This window comes from Nicotiana sylvestris, chromosome 8 (genome assembly GCF_000393655.2).
Source record: "Nicotiana sylvestris chromosome 8, ASM39365v2, whole genome shotgun sequence".
NCBI lineage: Eukaryota > Viridiplantae > Streptophyta > Magnoliopsida > Solanales > Solanaceae > Nicotiana > Nicotiana sylvestris.
In genome coordinates, this window is record NC_091064.1 from 16,782,043 (window position 1) to 16,805,550 (window position 23,508).

The 23,508-nt window shown below is 40.5% G+C and overlaps 1 protein-coding gene across 1 annotated transcript; it reads left to right on the top strand.

Moving 5' to 3' along the window:
* The first annotated feature begins 542 nt into the window (after positions 1 to 542).
* LOC138874731 (uncharacterized) lies at positions 543 to 1,857 on the top strand. The gene is made up of 2 exons (XM_070153509.1): positions 543 to 681; positions 1,253 to 1,857. The coding sequence occupies exons 1-2, from the start codon at positions 543 to 545 to the stop codon at positions 1,855 to 1,857; spliced, it is 744 nt and encodes a 247-aa protein (XP_070009610.1).
* Positions 1,858 to 23,508: the final 21,651 nt, after the last annotated feature.

Consider the following 23,508-nt stretch of genomic DNA (forward strand, 5'->3'; position numbering starts at 1 on the left):
GTACACTACCAGCCGGTGGCACCCAGCGAGTTGCAGTAATGGCACCTGAGCCCAGACAAGCTGCGGATGGCGATTCATAGAAGTTGTTGGACAGATGGACTAGGCTACACCCTCCTATCTTCAGAGGTGAGCGTCATGAGGATTCCCAAGATTTTATTGATAGGTGCAGGGATAGACTGCACAACATGAGGATATTGGAGTCCCGTGGAGTGGATTTCACTACCTTACAGTTAGAGGGTAAGGCCCGTAGATGGTGGCAGTCTTACCTTCTCAGTAGACCAGAATGTTCTCCTTCCATGACTTGCGATCAGTTTACACGGCTTCTATTGGACAGGTATATTCTGTCCTCTTAGAGGGAAGAGTTGCGGTGTCAGTTTGAGCTGCTCGAGCTGGGTCAGATGTCTGTGACCGACTATGAGGCGAGATTCTCTGACTTGACTCGCCATGCACTCATGATACTTCCTACGGATGTAGAGAGAGTGCGAAGATTTGTTGCAAGGTTACATACCAGTATTCGAGCTAGCATGGCCTGAGAGGTTGAGATGGGGAGTGAGTATCAGCTAGTGGTAGAGATTGCGCGTAGGATTGAGGGTTACCGCCAACTGAGCAGAGAGCAGTTGCAGCAGGACAAGAGGGCCCGATTCTCTGGAGAGTTTAGAGTTGCCCCAGCTAGGGGCAAAGGTCAGTTTGGGAGGGGCCAGCCCAGCAGGCCCACATATTCAGTACCACCACCACCTCCACGAGGTGCTCTAGTGAGGCCTTATTTCAGTGCGATACCGGGGAGTTCTTACCGCCTATCAGCTATTCAGGGTTCCTCCAGCGGGTATTCTGGACATCATATTCGGGCCATCAGGGTCAGGCTTCAAGACAGCAGTCTATGGCACCACGGAGTTGTTACGAGTGTGGAGATATGTGTCACATAAAGAGTACTTGCCCCAAACTTTGGGGCAAGGCAGTACAACAGGGTCATCGACCTATGATTGTAGCACCAGCCGTCCGGGACAGGTTGATAGGGGACAGGTTGGTAGGGGTCGTCCTAAAGGTGGAGGCCAAGCATGGGGAGTTCAGCTGGCTACTGTTCAGCCAGCTGGTGCTCTAGCTAGATTCTATGTTTTTTCGGCGAGACCATATATAGTGGCCTCAGATGCCGTGATCACAAGTATTATTTCTGTATGCGGTAGGGATGCTTCAGTATTATTCGATCCAGGGTATACATATTCATATGTGACATCTCTGTTTGCTCATTTCCTAGATATCCCTCGCGAGTCTTTGGGTACTCCTATTTATGTGTCCACTCTTGTGGCCAATTATGTGGTCATGGATTGGATCTACCGGTCCTATATGGTAACATTATATGGTTTTGAGACTAGAGCAGACCTTCTGTTACTTGATATGATCGACTTTGAGGTCATCCTAGGCATGGATTGGTTATCTCCACATCACGCCATTCTTGATTATCATGCCAAGACTATTACTTTAGCGATTTCAGAGTTGCCTAGATTGGAGTGGAAGGGTTCCTCCGTTAGTGCATCCAGTCGGATTATCTATTTTTTGAAGGCTCGACACCTGGTCGACAAGGTTTATTTGGCGTACCTAGCATATGTTCGGGACACCATCGCAGAGTCCCCTACAATTGATTCAGTGCCAGTAGCCCGGGAGTTCGCTAATGTGTTTCCTTCTAACCTTCCAAGTATGCCACCGGATCGTGACATTGATGTCTGTATTTATTTGGCTCCAAGTACCCAGCCTATATCTATCCCAATGTACCATATGCCACCGAAAGAGTTGAAAGAGTTAAATGAGAAGCTTGAGGAGTTGTTAGCAAAGGGATTTGTGAGACCTAGTGTATCACCTTGAGGTGCACCAGTGCTATTTGTGAAGAAGAAGGATGGGACTATGCGGATGTGCATTGATTACCGCCAGTTGAATAAGGCTACCACAAAAAACAAGTACTCATTGCCACACATTGATGATTTGTTCGACCAGTTGCAGGGTGCTAGGGTGTTCTCTAAGATCGACTTGAAATCAGGGTATCATCAACTGAAGATTCAGGACTCAGATATCCCGAAGACTTTTTTTGTACTAGATATGGCCATTATGAGTTTCTGGTGATGTCCTTTGGCTTGACTAGTGCTCCAGCGGCGTTTATGGACTTGATGAACAGGGTGTTCAGGCCTTATATTGATTCCTTTGTTATTGTCTTCATTGATGACATCTTGATATACTCACGTAGCATGAGGAAGCACGAGCAACATTTAAGAGTAGTGCTTCAGACCTTGTGAGAGCAGAAGCTATATGCTAAGTTCTCCAAGTGTGAGTTTTGGCTAGAGTCAGTAGCATTCTTGGGGCATATTGTATCAAGAGAGGGTATTAAGGTGGATCCCAAGAAGATTGAGGCGATCTAGAGTTGGCCGCGTCCTACTTCAGTGACTGAGATTAGGAGCTTCCTAGGGTTAGCAGGTTATTACCGCCTATTTGTGCAGGGTTTTTCATCTATTTCATTACCTTTGACTAGATTAACTCAGAAGGGTGCTCCCTTCTGTTGGTCCGATGATTGTGAGACGAGCTTTCAGAAGCTCAAGACAGCTTTGACTACAACACCGGTTCTTGTGTTTCCTTCCGGTTCGGGGATGTATACGATATATTGTTGCTTCACACGTTAGCTTGGGTTGGGTATTGATGCAGAAAGGGCGAGTTATTGCATATGTTTCACGTCAGTTGGAGATTCATGAGAAGAATTACCATGTGCACGACCTAGAGTTAGCAGCGATTGTTCATGCTCTTAAGATATGGAGACATTATCTGTATAGAGTGCTATGTGAGGTTTGTACTGATCATCGCAGATTACAGCAATTGTTCAAGCACAGGGATCTTAATTCGAGGCAGCGTAGATGGCTTGAGTTACTGAAGGATTATGACATCATTAATCAGGAAGGCAGAGAGTATGGGTAGCTTGGCATACATCTCAGCGGAGGAGAGGCCACTAGCTTTGGACGTTTAGTCCTTAGCTAACAGACTTGTGAGGTTGGACATTTCATAGCCCAACCGAGTCCTTGCGTGTGTTGTTGCACAGTCTTCATTGTTAGGACAGATCAACGCTTGGCAGTTCGATGATCCACATTTGGCAGTTCTCAGAGAGACGGTACTACATGGTACTGCCAAGGAGGTTTCTATTGGCAAGGATGGTGTTCTGCGACTCCAGGGTCACATATGTGTTCCTAATATCAATGGCTTGAGGGAGAGGATTCTAGATAAGGCACACAGCTCACGGTATTCGATTCATCCAGGTTCTACGAAGATATACCGTGACCTGAGGCAGCACTATTGGTGGTGGCGGATGAAAAAAGATATAGTTGAGTATGTGGCGAGGTGTTTGAATTTTCAACAGGTTAAGTATGAGCACCAGAGGCCAGGTAGCCTACTTCAACAAATGTCTATACCTGAGTGGAAGTGAGAGCGCATTACTATGGACTTCGTAGTTGGGTTTCCGCGGACATTGCGGAAGTATGATGCAGTTTGGGTCATTGTTGACAGGTTGGCCAAGTCGGCACACTTCATTCCGGTTATGACTACTTATACTTCCGAGAGGTTGGCTCAGATTTACATTCGGGAGATAGTTCAGTTGCATGGTGTGCCTGTTTCCATCATATCAGATAGAGGCCCTCAGTTTACTTTCCATTTTTAGAGAGCCATGCAGAGTGAGTTGGGGGCCTGGGTAGAGCTCAGCACAACATTACACCCGCAGACCGACGGGCAGTCAGAGCGGATAGTTCAGATTCTGGAGGACATGCTTAGAGCATGTGTGATTAACTTTGGAGGGCAGTAGGATCATTTCTTGTCTTTGGCCGAGTTTGCTTACAACAAAAGTTATCAGTCCAGCATCGAGATGGCTCCATTCGAGACTTTATATGGTCGGCGATATTGTTCTCCTATCGGGTGGTTTGAGCCTGGTGAGGCTAAGTTGTATGGTACAGATTTTGTGAAATATGCCTTGGAAAAGATAAAGTTAATTCAGGAAAGATTTCGCACAGCTCAGTCCAGACAGAAGATTTACGTGGATCAGAAAGCGAGTGATGTATCATTCATGGTCGGGGAGAATGTTCTCTTAAAAGTCTTGCCAATGAAGGTTCTATGAGATTCGGGAAGAAGGGCAAGTTGAGCCCAAGGTTTATAGGCCCATTTGAGGTGTTGAGGCGAGTTGGAGAGGTTGCTTATGAGCTTGCTTTACCCCAGCTTATCGGGAGTTCATCTTGTTTTTCATGTGTCTATGCTTTGGATGTATCACGCCGACTTTTCTCATGTTTTAGACTTCAGTACTATTCAGCTAGACGAGAGTTTAAGTTATGAGGAAGAGCCAGTTGCCATTATTGGTAGATAGGATCGCTAGTTGAGATCGAAGAGGATTTCTATGGTAAAGGCCCAGTGGAGGGGCCAACCAGTCGAGGAGGCGACTTGGAAGTCCAAGGAGGACATGCGGAGCAGATATCCACACTTATTTAGCACTTCAAGTATGAATTTAAACCCATTCGAGGATGAACTTTTGTTTAAGAGGTGGAGAATGTAACGACCCAACTGGTTGTTTTACTTTCTAGAACCTCGTTCCCCTGAATAAGATTTCCCATACTTGATTTAACTGACTTATGACTTGCGGATATGGTTGGGTCGGGATTTGGAAGAGTTTGGATTGAAATCGGAACACTTGGTTCCTTAAGGTTTGAGGCCAAGTTTGACTTCAGTCTACATTTTGAGTAAACAACCTAGGAATCCAGATTTGAGGGTTCCAGCAGGTTCGTATGATGATTTTGGACTTAAGTGTATGTCCGGATCGGGTTTTGGATGACTCGGGAGCATTTTGGCGCCTAATAGTGAAAGTTGATTCCTTAAGGACTTCGAAGTTCTTAAATATTTGGTTTAGAGCGGATTTTTGTGTTATTGAGGTCCGAATGGAATTCCGAGATCGAGAATAGTTTCATATTGTCATTTAAGACTTGCATGCAAAATTTGGTGTCAATCCAAGTAGTATAAGTGTGTTTCGTCACATTGGAAGTAGATTGAAGAACTTGAAGTTCATAAGTTTGATTCAAGTGGTTTTAGGGGGTGATTCTTAGATTTAGCGTTGTTTCGGGCATTTCGAGGGTTCGAGTGAGTCCGCATTATCATTTCAAACCGGTAGGTATGTTCAAGTGGGGCCCCGGGGGCCCCAAGCGTCAAACGAACGAGGCCCGAACTTAGTTGGAAATGTGGGAAGGGGCTGAACCGCACCTGCGGTTGGCCATGCGCAGGTGCGAGCCCGTAAAAGCGGCTAGGCCATTGTAGATGCGACCATGAGTGGCCAATCCAGGAACCGCAGAAGCAATTTGCTTCCCACAAAAGCAGCCCAGCCGACCAGTGGAACTTCCGTAGAAGCAGACTCATTTCCACAGATGTGATGGGCGTAGGTGCAGCCCAGGACCGCAGATGCTGAAATCACTGAAGGCAATGACCTTCATTTATTGCGGGTGTTAGCCATTTTTGGCTCATTTCCACTCAAAGTTTGGGCGATTTTGGAGCTCTTGAGAGAGGATTTTCACCAAGCTCTTAGAGGTAAGTGATTCCTACGTTATGTGACTTAAATACTTGGATTTTGGGTGGATTAACATGTTAAGATTAGTGAAAATCATGGGATTAGAGTAAAACCTAGGGTTTTGATAAAAACAAGATTTAACCACGAAATTCGACATGGAATGAAGTAAAAATTATATATTCTTGATCCTTAGGTTATGGGTAACAACTTCCTTTAAATATTTTCGGAATCAAGGCACGTGGGCCCGGAGTTGAATTTTAGGAACCTTTCCTTTGGGGTTGGATAATTGTTTTAATAGCTAGAATATGAATTTATAAACCTATAATGATGGACGTTTACACTATTTGAATATTTTCGAATTGTGTGGCTCCGGTTTGAGAGTTTGAACGCATTCTTGAGTTATAAGTAGGCTTAAAACGAGGTAAGTCTCTTTTCTAACTTTGTAGGGGGAAATGTCCCCAGAGGTGAACCTAATTAATATATGATTAATTGTGGGGGCTACGTACGCACGAGGTGACGAGAGTCTGTACGTAGCTACTATTCCTGTTATGTCCGGGTAGTTGTAGGATTACATCATGCTTTGTGACCGCTATTAATTGCTTATATATGCTAAATGGTATGAAAGAAATTAAGTTGAAGGAAATCTAAGGATTTATAGGCTTCAAGTGAATTGTATGCATTTTTATAAAAAGGAATTAAAGAAGTATTGTGTTTTTAAATGATGAAAATTATGTTGACCGCATCGCACGTATGATTTGCAAGTGGGGTTATGCTTTTACTGTGTCGCATGTATGATTCGCGAGCGGGATGAATAGATGCATCTATGGTTCGTGTCGTTCGATCCTCGGCAGTGCACATTTTACTTTTATGTTGGATTGCGCTGAACGTCCTCGGTGGTAGTTATGTATGACAATGAAACCAGAATTCTTTTAATATGTATAATTTATTGCTTGAAAGGTCACTTATTTTAAATGAGGAAAATGCCAAGTTTTATTTAATTGGATGAAAGGATTTTCAGTAATTATTCTTATTTGAGCTTGTTATCATCTACGTACATTGTGAATTAAATATATTGAACTTCATATTATTATATTTGCTATCCCTAGTAAGTGTCGGAGTCGAACCTTTGTCACTACTTCTGTGAAGTTAGGCGAGATACTTACTGGGTACATATTTCTATGTACTCATGCTACACTTCTGTACTTGATTGTACAGGCTTTGAGGCAGGTGCATCTGGCCATCAGTCCTCCATGTAGAGCGGACTCCTCAGCTTGAGACTCTCCGGTGAGCTGCTTTTTTGAGCCGTTGTACAACAGCTGGAGTCTTTCTTTTGTATTTATGTTTCCTGTCTATTCCTTTTCCAGACAACAAGATAGTATGGTTATGTATATTCTACTAGATTGCCCACACACTTGTGACACCAGGTCTTGGCACACATATTAGTAGAATTATGATGTTTTTGCTTGTCTTTTTTTTTATGAAATCCACTAGGCGGTGTGCCTAGGGCTAGTTTTTTATATATATAAAATCAAAAAACAAAATCCATTGTCCGGGGGTATCACGCTATGAAAGAAATAAAATATGATAACTATATAAAACCTATTACCAATGTTGAGCAATGAACTCAACACTAGTATCACAAAATGAAATCTAAAATGTATAAAAACTAGCCATTGGTTGCATATAAAAAACACTGTCTCTTTGCTGTTAATGCTAAGCTCCTTTCCTTGATCGTGTGATGCCATTCTTTGTGTCAATCTATTCCAAATCACCCTACTATATTTTGAGTTCCAGCTGCATATGTACCAATCATTCTGTTGTTTCACAAGCACTGCCCATACATGTCTGCATATCTCGTTTTAGCTTGTCTTTATGATTGAGATTCGCATTTATTCTTTCATTTAAATATGCTTAAGTTTTTAAAATTTTAAATGTCTTAAATCTATAATGGAAGTTATCGCATACTAACTACAAAAATGAGGACTACTATTTAATTAGAGCGTGCCTAACGACGGCGTTGGGCGCCATCACGATCTAATATGCAATTTGGGTCGTTACATTTTAACTAAGTTCTAATTATATGTTTTGGTTTAAAGCAAAATAAGTTTGGTATTAATTTTGTTAAAGCTGAAGTTAACTAAGTTGATCATGATTTAGAGTCGAAGTAGCTTACATTTTAGTGCTAAAGTGACTAAAATACTCCCTTTTACCCCATGCTTCTGCCACAGTTGTTGAAGGACTGCCCTTTCCTCTTTTGGACAGCCTTTTAGCACACAAAAGTGAGTCCTTTGAGCAGGTTTTTTGGTGAACAAAAGTCAGTCCTTTTGGACAGACTTTTGGTGAACTAAAAACTATCCAAAAGTGACCTTCTTCACTTACTTAAGGGTTGCTCCTTTCATATTTTAAAGATACACTTTGATAACATCTTTAGATTTGCTTGAACACACTTGAAAAAATATTTTTATACACTAACAAGACACAACTTTTAGAGTAAAAATAGGATCTAAACACTTAGTAGTAAGCTGAAAGTGGTGAGATTTTGTGAGTGAATTCTCTGTGAACAAGACCTTTCAAAAGCATAGAGTGTTGAAGTTGATTGCTGAGATCCTTCTTATTTTAAAGTTACTAAGTTTAAAAGCCTTTTCTGGGTTGTTTCTCGGGTTAAAAGTTGATGATTTGCCGCTGGTTGTTGCTGTTTTTGGTTGTTATTTGTACTGAAATTTCACTTCATTCTGCTATATTTTGGTGTTTCCTACATTTCAGGTAATTCTTCATCCTTTGTAATGCAGATTTGTAATAGCAATCAGTGAAGGTTTGAGCAAGTTTATATTACTTGAGCATCTTTAAAGGAGTTTGCCAGAAGTTTCAGTTTTGAATCCGGCTTGGGGATCATAGTGTTAAATCCATGACTTTGCTGCTCTGTTTTTCCTCTGTAGTATTTTTTTCGTCTTTTAAGTACTTTTTAAATATAATCTTGGCAATATTTTAGAAAAGGAAATAGTATATTAAAAGTTTAATGAAGACTTTGGAGTGGTCAGAAGCTATGGAATTTGTGGAAAAGAGTGCTATTTGGCTTAAGATCTCTACAATTTTGCTTGTTGGAAGTTGGAATTAATATCATCAAAGGATAACATAATGATCTAGTTTTATTGTTCTCATTCCCCTATTGTAGCAATGTTGTTTTCGTCTTTAGTTGATTTCTCGTTACCCAATTGTTCGTTCTATATTTCATGTTTCTTTTACTAGTCCGCTTTAGTACTACTTTAGTTAGTGAAAGCTGAAATTTTTCTTTCTTCCAAGTCACATGGAAATAGTGTTGGCTGTTTGTGCAGTTGTTAAGCTATTGGCTCATATTAGCTAATGAGCTACATTTGTGTTTAACTAGAACTGGCCCCAACAATTTACTTCATAATAAGTTGGTCCATTCCTTTTATCAAGAAGTTTGGCCATTTCTTTATAATGGATAGAGCAGTCCAATATTAAATTGTAATGTTCTCCCACGCTAATAATGTTACATCTTGTGTTTTCGTATGTTAAAGTTTCGTCTTCAGTTAATTGACGTAGACTTGGGGATGAGATTTTCTTGAGGTTAACGTATTTATGTTATTTATAACAAGCGATAAGTAAGTGTCATGAAGAATAAAGGGTACCCGAATTAAAGAAAACGAGTTTCGTTGAAGGTTGTCGATTTGGGATAAAATACGGGTCGAGCGATAATACCCAATAATTATGGACTAGTACCATACAAGGTACTATATGACCACAATAGTATGATATATAAAGTATATTAAAAATAAGTAGTATTTTAAGTAGTTGAGATAATTCTTAATTATGTGGGTAATTGGTTAATTATCGGGTAATGGGACATTACCTAATTAACTAATAAGTGGATAAAATTTAATTTCCATCCCCTCAAGACGTGGCAGCTAGCCATATTGTCAAGAAATGACTTCTTTGTTAGGTGGCAAAATGATACATCTTCACTCCATTATTTTCCATATTCAGTAAAGACTAAACCATAGAATAATAATTATTCTTGCATCAAAAGTTTCTTTCAACCAAACCCAATGTTAGCCATTTTACAGAACATCTCTCAACTAAATCCAAAATGTTAACCCTCTTCAAAGCTTTCAACAAAGATTCATTTCCTATATCTTGAAATCAAGGTCACAATCAGAACGTTAGAAACATTTAAAAGATCAAGCTCCACAAGATATTAACAACGAGACTCTTGCAATCAATTTCTCTTACAAAGAATATTATACGGATTTTTCCCTACTCCAGGTATGTAAAGGCTATTCCTTCTTTCTTTTTGACATGGTCCAAATTATACAGAATAAACGAGTAAACGCACAGTTTTCATAAACGACTCTATTCATAGAAATACTAGGGGTCTCTATGTTCTTGATTCCCCATGTGACATATTGTTATATATTCTGTTCATGGGCCTCAGAATAATACGCAGTTGAAACAGTTTATCCGGAAGGAATATTGAGATTAATACATATTTTTCATGCATTTCATTCATTTATACATATGCATCGACCCATGACCAGCTGGCGTTATATACGTGTATATATATGTATATATATATATATATATATATATATATATATGTAGATGGGATATGAGAAAAGGTTACGACATTATATACGCACCACCTGATTAGTTGGTATATGTTGTGATGTTGCCCACAGTGGACGAGACGATATGATGGGATGCCCTCAGAGGCTTGATGATATTATGTACGCACATACTTATGCATGACACGACATTTATATGCATGTGCATGACATTATAAATGTTTCAGAATTTATAAAGTTATACAGATTTACAAATGGATTTCTTTATTCCATGTTTCATCTATGTCTTTTATGTACTGATTTTCATGCCTTACATACTCAATATATTTTTCGTACTAAATCCCTATTTCACGGGGCCTACATTTCATACCCGCAGGTAAAGGTAGGCAAGCTGATGGTCTCCCTTTTTACGATCCTTGATCAGCGAGAATTGGCATGCTCCACTTGATCCGGAGCTGCTTTTGATTTTGGTACGATATGTTTGTATATATATGTATGGGTATGACGTGGCTCAGTCTTGTCTTTGTATAGTTGTATTCTATTAGAGGTCTGTAAACAGTTATGTCTAGCTGGATATTATGTGACCTTGTCGGCTTTCAGGTTTGGGTATATAGTTGTTTATCGCATCCTTGTCGGCTCACCCACAATAATCCGCACATATATGTATATATGTTTTTTGGACAGGTTTCCCGCGTGCATGTTATTCGCGTAATTCAACATATATTATTCATGTTTATATCCTAGTCACATGCTTAAGGGTGTTCGACAGGTAGTACTCGGGCACTTGTCGTGGCTCATCGGTTTGGGTGGTGACAAAAGTGGTATCAGAGCAGTTCTGTCCTAGGTTTATCTACAGACCATATCTAGTAGAGTCCTATTTATGGGTGTGTCGTGCACCACACTTATAGACATGAGGCTATAAGACATATAGGATGTTATTCTCTCTTTTTATCTTAGGTCGTGCGATATAAGAATTCATGTTCCTAATGATATGTTATATTTTCAACGATGCCTTCAAAGACTACAGCCGCCCAAAAGGGAAACTCCATGGCTGCTGAGACTACTAGTTGAGCGCCACGAGTTACCAGGGCTCGGGGAGAGTCTCATAGTGAGATTCCATCTCAGACTTCACATACCCCGCCATTTCCAGAAGAGTTTCGAGGGGCACCAGCTTCAGTGCCTGCCCCTATACGTTTAGCCCCTCAGCCAGATGCACTGGGTCAATAGATGAGAGATGTTATTCAATTATTAAAATTATTAGTATCTGCACAGGCTCAGTGTCAGGAAGTAGGTATTGGTCATGCAGATAGGTCGGTCAGTGCGAGGGTTTGTGACTTCATTAATTTAGACCCTCCGGTATCCACTGGGGCAGATCCAAACGAAGACCCTCAAGTATTTATTGATAGAATGCAGAGGACATTAAGGGTAATGAAGGCCACTGCGACTGAGTCAGTTGAGATAGCTTCCTATAGACTCCGAGATGTTGCAGTTAATTGGTACGAATCTTGGGAATTGTCCAGAGGTTTGGATGCCCTTCCAACAGTATGGCAGGAGTTTATAGAAGCTTTTATTCATCATTATCTGCCACTAAAGCTTAGACGGGCCAGAGTTGATTAGTTCTTGACCCTTCAACAAGGTAACATGAGTGTTCGAGAGTACAGTCTTCAGTTTGATTCATTGGCTAGGCATGCTCCCACTATTGTATCAAAGATAGAGGACCGGGTTCACTGATTCGTGATGGGATTGGAATCGCACTTGCTTAACGATTGTATGTCGGTCTCACTTCAGCCGGACATGGATATTTCTCGTATTTAGGCATATGCTCAGGGTGTAGAGGAGCGTAAGCAAAAGCGGAGGATAGATCGTGTGCATGATAGGGCCCAGAATAAGAGAGCGAGGTCTTCGAGTTCTTCTGGAGAGTTTTGAGGTGGTCAGAGGCAACAGTACCCGAGGTATCCATTCCAGTCATCGGCTAGCGCACCCCCTCAGTTTGGCAGTAAGAGATTTGATCATTCCACATATTCAGGGCCTGGTCAGCATTCCAAGGCCTTAGGTTCTCAATATAGGGGTGAGTCAAGTCAGATGAGGTCGCCCTTGCCACTATGGGCTCAGTGTGGTAAGTAGTATGCCGAGCAGTACCGCATAGGATTGGGTATTTGTTATACTTGTGGCTATACGGGCCACATTATGAGGAATTGTCCGATGAGAAGTGACGTAAGCATAGCTCAGCCAGCAGAATTTATAGCTGGTTCATCATCATTAGTACGCCCTCGGGCAAGGTTCACAAGCACCAATAAGTCGTGGTAGAGGTAGAGGCAGAGCATCTACCTCGAGCGGTCCTCAGAACCGCATTTATGCATTGGCAGGACGACAGGATCAGGAGTCATCACCTGATGTTGTTACAGGTGTCTTATCAGTCTTCTCATATGATGTGTATGCACTGATTGACCCAGGTTCCACCTTATCATATGTTACTCCATTGGTCGTTAGTAAGTTTGGAATAAAACCTGAATTGGTTCAACCTTTTGAGGTATCTACACCTGTTGGGGACTCGATAATAGCTAAGCAAGTATATAGAGATTGTATAATAGTAGTTCACGGTCGATCTACCATAGCAGACCTAATCGAGTTAGATATGGTAGAATTTGATGTGATAATGGGTATGGATTGGTTGGCTTCTTGTCATGCCAATGTTGATTTTAGATCAAAGATAGGCCGATTTCAATTTCCAGGGGAGCCTATTTTGGAGTGGAAAGGTAATACGGTGTCACCAAGAGGTAGATTTATTTCCTATCTCAAGGCAAGGAAGATGATCAGAAAGGGTTGTATCTATCACTTAGTCCGGGTTCAAGATATGGAAATAGAATCACCAACCATTTAGTCCATCCCTGTGGTTAATGAGTTTCCCGATGTTTTTCCTGATGAACTTTTGGGTCTCCCATCAGAGCGAGAAATTGACTTTCCTATTGACCTACTACCAGATACTCATCCAATATTTATTCCTCCCTATAGAATGGCCCCCGTAGAGCTGAAAGAGTTGAAGGAACAACTAAAGGATTTGCTTGAAAAAGGCTTTATCAGGCCTAGTACATCACCATGGGGAGCACCTGTATTATTTGTAAGGAAGAAAGATGGTTCCTTACGGATGTGTATTGATTATAGATAATTGAATAAGGTGACGATCAAGAATAAATACCCGCTCCCGAGGATTGATGATTTATTTGATCAGTTGCAAGGTGCCAAGTATTTTTTGAAGATAGACTTGAGGTCCGGGTACCATCAGGTAAGGGTTAAGGAGTAAGATATCCCGAAGACAGCATTCAGGACCATATACGGGCACTTTGAGTTTCGTGTTATGTTGTTCGGTTTGACCAATGCCCCAGCAGTATTCATAGATTTGATAAACTGTGTGTTCAGGCCCTTTCTAGATCTGTTCATAATTATATTTATCGATGATATATTGATGTATTCTCATTCAGAGGCTGAGCATGCAAATCATTTGCGTAATGTGCTCAGAGTTCTACGAAAAGTGAAGTTGTATGAAAAATTCTCTAAATGCGAATTCTGGTTGAACTCTGTATCTTTCCTTAGGCATATCATTTCTTGGTTTGGCAGGCTATTACAGAAGATTTGTAGAGGGATATTCTTCCCTTTCAGCACCTTTGACAAAGTTGACTCAGAAGGGAGAAAAGTTTCAATGGATTGATGCTTGCGAATGGAGTTTCCAGTCATTAAAGGACAGATTAACTTTAATACTGGTTCTAACGTTCCCAAAAGGGATCGATGGTTATGTTATCTATTGTGACACTTCAGGCATTAGATTGGGTTGTGTGCTGATACAACATGGTAAGGTTGTAGCTTATGCTTCTAGACAACTAAGAAATCACGAGAAGAACTACCCGACCCACGATTTAGAGTTAGCCGCGGTGATTCATGCACCAAAGATGTGGAGGCACTACTTGTATGGAATTCATGTTGATATCTATACGGATCATAAAAGCCTCCAGTATATCTTCAAGCAAAAGGAATTGAATTTACGTCAAAGGAGATGGTTGGAGCTACTTAAGGACTATGATGCTGATACTTTATACCATCCGGGGAAGGCGAACGTAGTGGCCGATGCCCTCAGCCATAGGTCTATGGGTAGCCTGTCATATTTACAGCTAGAAAAGAGAGGAATAGCCCATGAGATTCATCAACTAGCTAGTCTTGGAGTTCGGTTACTGGACTCACGTGATATTGGAATTACTATTTATGATATGGCAACATCCTCGTTAGTAATTGAAGTAAAGAAACACCAGTACGAGGATCCTATGTTAGTTTAATATAGGGATACCACCCCTCAGAAGGAGAAGACACCATTTGAAATTACAGGAGATGGGGTCCTCAGATATCGAGGACGATTATGTGTCCCTAATGTTGCAGGGCTGCGCTGACGGATTATGGGAGAAACTCACTATTCTCGTTATTCTATCCATCCCGGAATGACAAAGATATATCATGATATCAGGGAAGTATATTGGAGGGACGAAATCAAAAAGGATATAGCGGAGTTTGTTGCTCAGTGTCCTAACTGTCAGCAGGTGAAGATTGAGCATCAAAAACCCGATGGATTGTTGCAGGCTATGGAAATTCCGACTTGGAAATGGTAAGTAATAAATATGGATTTCATCATAGGCTTACCTCGTACCCAGCGTAAGTTTGATTCAATATGGGTGATTGTTGATAGGCTTACAAAGTCAGCCCATTTTCTGCCCGTTAGGACTACATATTCTACGGAGGATTATGCAAGGCTTTATATCAAGGATATAGTACGACTACATGGTGTCCCTATATCTATTATCTCGGATAGAGGAGCTCAATTTACAGCTAATTTCTGGAGGTCCTTCCAAAAAGGATTGGGGACTTAGGTAAGTCTTAGCACAACATTTCATCCCCATACAGACAGACAGGTTGAGCGCACTATTCAGACACTTGAAGATATGTTAAGGTCTTGTGTAATAGACTTCAAGGGTAGCTGGGATGATCATCTGCCGCTTATCGAGTTTGCATATAATAATAGTTATCATTCCAGTATTCAGATGGCTCCATATGAATCTCTTTACGAACGCAAGTGTAGGTCACCTATAGGGTGGTTCGATGTTGGGGAAGCTACGTTAGTAGGACTAGAGTTGGTACAACAGGCAATCGAGAAAATTAAGCTTATACAGGAAAGGTTATTAGCAGCTCAAAGCCATCAGAAGTCTTATGCGAATAATCAACGGCGAGACTTGGAATTTCAGGTTGATGATTGGGTATTCCTAAAGGTATCACTGATGAAAGGCATTATGAGGTTCAGAAAAAAGGGAAAAGGTAGCCCTCGGTACATTGGATCATATAGGATCATACGCAAGGTAGGCCAGGTAGCATATGAGTTGGACTTGCCTTCGGATTTGGAGTATGTACATTCAGTCTTTCATGTGTATATGTTCCGTAAATGTATCGGAGATCCTTCCAGAATTATGTTAGCTAACGACGCTCAGGTCACAAAGCAACTATCATATGTAGAAACTCCCATTGACAGACAGGTTCGAAGATTGAGAACTAAAGATGTAGCTTCGGTAAAAGTAATTTAGAGAAACAACAATATGGAAGAAATGACTTGGAAGGCCGAGGAAGACATGAAGTCTAGATATCCATATTTATTTCCTCCTCCAGAAAAGGGTCCGACTGAGACATCACAACCTTAAGGTACGTGTATGAATTCTTATGTTGGTTATTGTCATTGGTCGTGTGAGGACATTGTCGTTACTGATGATTGTGGTCCTATGTGGGAGTTGATAGTAGTATTGTGACAAAGGCGACTTCTGCCAAAGTCATACATATCCTGAGGAGTTAAACATTCGAGGACGAATGTTTCTGAGGGGGGAAGGATGTTACATCTCGCATTTTCGTACGTTAAAATTTCATCTTCAGTTAATTGACGTAGACTCGGGGATGAGATTATCTTGAGGTTAACGTATTTATGTTATTTATAACAAGCGATAAGTAAGTATCATGAAGAATAAAGGGTACCCGAAATAAAGAAAACAAGTTTCATTAAAGGTTGCCGATTTGGGATAAAATACGGGTCGAGCGATAATACCCGATAATTATGGACTAGTATCATACAAGGTACTATATGACCACAATAGTATGATGTATAAAGTATATTAAAAATAAGTAGTATTTTAAGTAGTTGAGATAATTCTTAATTATGCGTGTAATTGGTTAATTATCGGGTAATGAGACATTACCTAATTAACTAATAAGTGGATAAAATTTAATAATTTCCACCCCCTCAAGACGTGGCAGCTAGCCACATTGTAAAGAAATGACTTCTTAGTTAGGTGGCAAAATGATACACCTTCACTCTATTATTTTCCATATTCAGTAAAGACTAAACCATAGAATAATAATCATTCTTACATCAAAAGTTTCTTTCAACCAAAACCAATGTTAGCCATTTTACAGAACATCTCTCAACCAAATCTAAAACGTTAACCATCTTCAAAGCTTTCAATAAAGATTCATTCTCATATCTTGAAATCAAGGTCACAATCAGAACATTAGAAACATTTAAAAACTCAAGCTCCACAAGATATTAACAACGAGACTCTTGCAATCAAATTCTCCTACAAAGAATATTATACGGATTTTTCCGTACTCTAGGTATGTTAAGGCTATCCCTTCTTTATTTTTGGCATGGTCCAAATTATACAGAAGAAACGAGCAAACACACAGTTTTCATAAATGACTCTATTCATAGAAATACTAGGGGTCTCTGTGTTATTGATTTTCCATGTGACATATTATTATATCTTTTGTTCATGGGCCTCAGAATAATACGCAATTGAAAAATTTTATCCGGAAGGAATATTGAGATTATTACATATTTTTCATGAATTTAATTCATTTATACATATGCATCGACCCATGACCAGATGGCATTATATACGTGTATTTATATGTATATATATGTATATGATATATGGGAAAAGGTTACAGCTTTATATACGCTCCACTACCTGATCAGTTGGTATATGTTGATGATGTTGCCCACAGTGGCTGAGACGATATGATGGGATGCCCTCATAGGCTTGACGATATTATGTACACATATACCTATGCATGACACGACATTTATATGCACGTGCATGACATTATAAATGTTTCAGAATTTACAAAGTTATACAGATTTACAGATGGATTTCTTCATTCCATGTTTCATCTAGGTCTTTTACGTACTGATTTCCATGCCTTACATACTCAGTACATTTTTTGTACTGACTTCTTGTTTCACGGGGCCTACGTTTCATGCCCGCAAGTGCAGGTAGGCAAGCTGACGGTCCCCCTCCTTAGGATCCTTGATCAACGAGAGTTGGCGTGCTCCACTTGATCCGGAGCTGCTTTTGATTTTGGTACGATATGTTTGTATATATATGTATAGATATGACGTGGCTTAGTCTCATCTTTGTACAATTGTATTTCTATTAGAGGTTTGTAGACAGTTATGTCCAGTTGGATAGTATGTGGCCTTGTCGGCTTTCAGTTTGGGGTATATAGTTGTCTATCGCGGCCTTGTCGGCTCACCCACAATAATCAGCACGTATATGTATATATGTCTTTTGGACAGGTTTTGCTCGCGCATGTTATTCTCGTAATTAAGCAAATATTATTCATGTTTATATCCTAGTCGCATGCTTACGGGTGTTCGACAGGTAGGACTCAGGCACTCGTCGCGGCCCATCGGTTTGGGTCGTGACAAATAATTCTAAAATCAGATTTTTGTTGAACTATTTTAATAGTTTAGACACTCTTAAATAATTTGAGCGCTAAGTAAATTGGCAACAACATGTGCACATAATTTATTTATTGATTTATTTATTAGGTATGACGCATGAACTAAGGTCGGGGATACTCGTCTTGGTTAGTGTAAGCTAGGGTCGGGGATACTCGTCCTAGTTTGAGATTAATATATTCATCAACAATAAAAGTGGATATAGGCAAACATGAAAATCAATTAAAGCACAGTTTATCCAAAAATTAATTCAAGCCAATTTTAGTCAATAAAAGCGACCATGCTAGAACCACGGGACTCGAAGAATGCCTTACACCTGCTCCATGGTCAATAGAATTTATTACCCGGACTTTATTTTTGCAAACCAGTAATAATAGAATCAAATCTTCCTTTGACTAGGGATTCAAACAAAAAGTGACTTGGAACACCCAAAAAATCAATTCCAAGTGGCGAATCTAAATAATAAAATAATCCCTACTCAAGTTTGTCACTTTAATTGGAAAAACGCTTTAACCCACAATCTATAACATACATATCGTTTTGAGGGTAAAACAGGGGTGTGACAGCTCTGGCGACTTTGCTGGGGATTTTCAAGAACTCGAGCTTGTACATTGACTTTATTTGGCTTTACTAATTTTTGTATATAACTGTGATCTATTTGGGCCTAATGTGCTACTTGCCTGCTCTTTACCGCTTTGATATTGTTGAACTGAATTATAAATTGTTGTCACGAACCGAATTTCCCACCATAGGGACCGTGATGGTGCCTAACATCGAAATCGCTAGGCAAGCCAACGTTACAGTCTTATTCACTTTTTTCCTTTACTTTATATAATTAAAACTTAACAAAACTAAATCAAAAAAAATAAAAGCGAAAATACATAATTAACTGATTATCTTTTTACTATTAACAAAATCGAAACAGTCACCACCCAGAAACTGGTGTCACAACCCACGAACATTCTATGAATATCTACAAGTAATGGTCCAAAAGAAAAGTACATCTGTCTCGAAGGAAAATAAAATAGAAATGAAGACCATAAGAGAGGACTCCAGTGCCTGCGGATGCCTGCAGGACTACCTTGGGTCTCCTGGATGAATGTCTGCAACCGACCTCTCGATCAGCCACAACCAGCTCCAAAATCTGCGTAGAAAGTGCAGAGTGTAGTATCAGTACAACCAACCCCATGTACTAGTAAGTGCCGAGCCTAACCTCGACGAGGTAGTGACGAGGCTACGGCGGGGCATAAACAATATAACCTGCAATAGTGTATAATAAAGAAAAAAGGAGATACGGAACGGATTGAAACAGTAACTTGCAACAAAGTAAATACAGATCCCAAACATCTTGCCAGTACTCAGCTATAACCAATCTTTTAGAGAGTTACAATACCACAGGAATAATTCATAGCAGAATATAAATACATAAACAATATATGATGTGGCGCGCACCCCGATCTACTATATAATCAGTAACAATATGAACATTCACTTTTATTACTCCTTGTTATGGAGTACAACCCGATCCCACCTGTCCACCCTTATTACTCCTCAATATATCACCTTTATTCCTCTAACAATATGAACATTCACCCTTATTACTCCTTGTTGCGGCGTGCAACCCGATCCCACATGTCCACCCTTATTACTCCTCAATATATCACCCTTATTCATCCTGTTGCGGCATGTAACCCGATCCCACCTGTCCACCCTTATTACTCCTTGTTGCGGCGCGTAACCTGATCCCACCATATCAATACCAACCACACAATAAGAATAAGTATTTCACAGTTTTAACTCAAAACCCTCCACAATATTTATACCTTAAACCAAAACAACGGAAGTCTATACAATTATGAAAACTTCATCAATTAATAATACACAGCGAGACCAACCAAAATGTACCATGAAATACCGATAAACCCACTTGAACCGATATTGTGATACCATGAACTACGGAGCATTTAATAAATAAGAAAACAACATCTAACAAGAATCAATTAAACATGGAAGCATCAATAAGCATGTAGAAGTTAAGACAGGAAGACATTATGCAATGAATGGGGAAGGGAACAAGCTAAACAAATAAATTGGTGGCGCATAGGTACTCATCACCACACCAATACGCCATACCCATGGAATTTCAAAGAGCAATTAAGTCGGGGATCCCTAATCCTTCGAGTAAAAGTTAGACCAAACACTTACCTCAATCTAATGGACAATTCAAAGCTCGATTACCGCTTTACCTCTCGATTACACCTACAATCAACTTGTATCTATTCATAATTAACTTAATAACATCAATTATCGCTAAAGAAATCAATTCCAATGAATACTTATAGGTTTCCCAACATTTTCCCCAAAAATTCAAAAACCGACCATGGGCCAGCTTGGTCAAAACTCAAAATTCGGATCAAAACCAGATTACCCATTCACCCCCGAGCCCGGATATACAATTAGTTTTGGAATTCGACCTTAATTTGAGGTCCAAATCCCTAAATTTCGAAATTCCTACCTTTTACTCAAGAATCCCCAATTACACCATGAAAACCCTAGACTCTAGGATGAAATCTTGTGAAAAGAAGTAACAAAATTGAAAGAAATGAGTTGAGAATCATTTACCTATGATTTGGGGAAGAACTAGCCTTTAGAAAATCGCCTCTTGAGGCTTAGGTTTTGAAAAATGGGAGAATGAATGAAAAAGCTCGTCTAAGTCCAAAGTTATCAGCTGCAGATGTCGCATTTACGACCTGAGCTTCGCAAATGCGAAGGGGATATCGCAATTGTGAAGCCTTCACAATCATGTTGCCTTCGCAAATGCGAGGAAAGTGTCGCAATTGCGATCATTAGCCTCGCAAATGTGAACAAAGATCGTGTTTGCGATCCATACCCCTACCAGACTCCCTTCACAACTGCAAATGAAAGTTCGCAATTGCAAACATAGGCTGGCCCAGCTTCTCTTCACATTTGCAATGAGAGGTTCACAAATGCGACCTCAACAGTGATCGCAAATGCCAACCCTGACCTCGCATTTGCGAGGTCTGAGGCCTGCAATACAGCTGAATCACACCATCTATTTTTCTAAGTTCCAAATCACTCTGTAGCCTATCTGAAACTCACCCAAGCTCTCGGGGCTCCAAACCAAACATGCACACAAGTCGTAAAATATCATATGAACTTGCTCATGCGATCAAAACGCCAAAAAAACACCTAGAACTACGAATGTAGCACCAAATTGCATGAAATTTACAAGAAAGTTTCAAAACTTCTAACTTTTCAACCAAAGGTCTGAATCACGTCAAATAAACTCTGTTTTTCACCAAATTTCACAAACGTGACTTAAATATCATATTAAACTTGTATCGTGCTCCAGAACCAAAATACGAGCCTGAAACTAATAAGATCAAATATTAACCAATTTCTCAAAACCACTACAAATTTCAATTAAACAATTTTTATCAAAAATTTATTTCTCGGGCTTGGGACCTCGGAATTCGATTATGGGCATACACCCAGGTCCCATATTTTACTACGGACCTATCGGGACAATCAAATCACGATTCCGGGTCCGTTTACTCAAAACATTGACCGAAGTCAACAAAAATTAAATTTTTAGGCCAAAAATTGTTATTTCATAAATTTTTCAAATAAAGGCTTTTCGGAATCACGCCCGGACTATGCACACACATCGAGGAGAGCTAAAATGAGGGTTTTAAGGCCTCGAAGCACGGATTCAAGTTCTAAAATAGAAGATGACCTTTTGGGTCATCACATTCGCCACCTCTAAAACAATCGTCCATCCTCGAAAGGACATAGAAAAGTACCTGAGCTAGGGAAAAGATGGGGATATCTACTCTTCTTTTCGGACTTGGACTCCGAGGTAGCTGCCTCCATAGGCTGGCCTCTCCACTGCACACGAACTGAAGGGTATCTCTTCGATCTCAATTAACGAACCTGTCAGTCTAGAATAGCTACCGGCTCCTCCTCGTAGGTAAAATAATTGTCCAACTAGACAGTGCTGAAGTCTATCATGTGGGACGGATCACCGTGATACTTCCGAAGCATGGACACATGAAACACTGGATGTACCGCTTATAAGTCTGGTGGCAACGCAAGTCTGTAAGCCACCTCCACTCGATCAAGGATCTCAAAAGGCCCAATGAACCTAGGGCTTAACTTGCCCTTCTTCCTAAATCTCATCACACCCTTTATGGGTGATACCCGAAGCAACTCTCTCTCTCCGACCATGAATGCTACGTCACGAACCTTACGGTCAGCATAACTCTTTTGCCTAGTCTGAGCTGTACGAAGTCTATCCTGAATGATCTTAACCTTATCCAAGGCATCCTGTACTAAATCTTCACCCAACAACCGAGCCTCCCCTGTCTCAAACCACCCAACCGAAAATCGACACCGTCTACCATATAATGCCTCATAGGGAGCCATCTGGATGCTCGACTTATAATTGTTATTGTAGGCAAACTCCGCTAACGGAAAGAACGGATCCCAAAAACCTCCAAGGTCAATAACACAGGCGTGATGCATATCCTCCAAGATCTGGATAGTATGCTCGGAATGTCCGTCCGTCTGAGGATGAAATGATATGCTCAACTCGACCCGCGTACCCAACTCATGTTGTACTACCCTCCACAAATGCGAGGTAAACTGTGTACCTCGGTCAGAAAATGATAGACAAAGGCACACCATAATGACGAACGATCTCACGGATATATATCTCTACCAACCACTCCGAAGAATAGGAAATTGCCACGGGAATGAAATGCGCTGACCTAGTCAGCCTATCCACAATGACCCATACTGCATCGAACTTCCTCTGAGTCTATGGGAGTCCAACAACGAAATCCATAGTGATACGTTCCCACTCCCAGTTCGGAATCTCAATCTTTTGAAGCAAATTACCAGGTCTCTGATGCTCATACTTTACTTGCTGACATTTCAAACACCGAGCTACATATGCAACAATATCTTTCTTCATCCTCCTCCACTAATAATACTGTCGTAAGTCCTGATACATCTTAGCGACGCCCGGATGAATAGAATATCGGGAACTATTAGCCTCCTCTAGGATCAACTCACGAATCCCATCCACATTAGGCACACAAACACGACCCTACATCCTCAAAACTCCATCATCACCAACTGTAATGTCACGACCTAAATTTCCCACCCTCGGGAGTCGTGATGGTGCCTACTAATGCGAGCTAGGCAAGCCAATCCTTAAATGCTTACTTCATTAACAATTTCTTATTTTAACAATTATCAGTGATAACATGAAAGCAACGGAATTTAAATGATTATGCGGAAGACTTAAATTAAAGAATACGAAACCATAATGCGAGAATCAACATATGCCTTTACCCAAGAACTAGTGTCACATTACTCACGAACTTCTAAGAGTACTAAATACAACCGTTTGAAAGGAAAAAAAATATAAGCTGTTTGTCTCGAAATATAGGAGATAACAGACTGGAATAAAAGATAGAGGAGACACCGGTCCTGCGGACGCCTGCAAGGCTACCTCG

Excerpts from the sequence above, each read along its gene's own strand:
- LOC138874731 (XM_070153509.1), top strand. The coding sequence starts at position 543 with ATGGGGAGTGAGTATCAGCTAGTGGTAGAGATTGCGCGTAGGATTGAG. Across the intron at positions 682-1,252 it reads TGCCCCAGCTAGGGGCAAAG|ATATCCCTCGCGAGTCTTTG; the intron begins GTCAGTTTGGGA and ends CTCATTTCCTAG.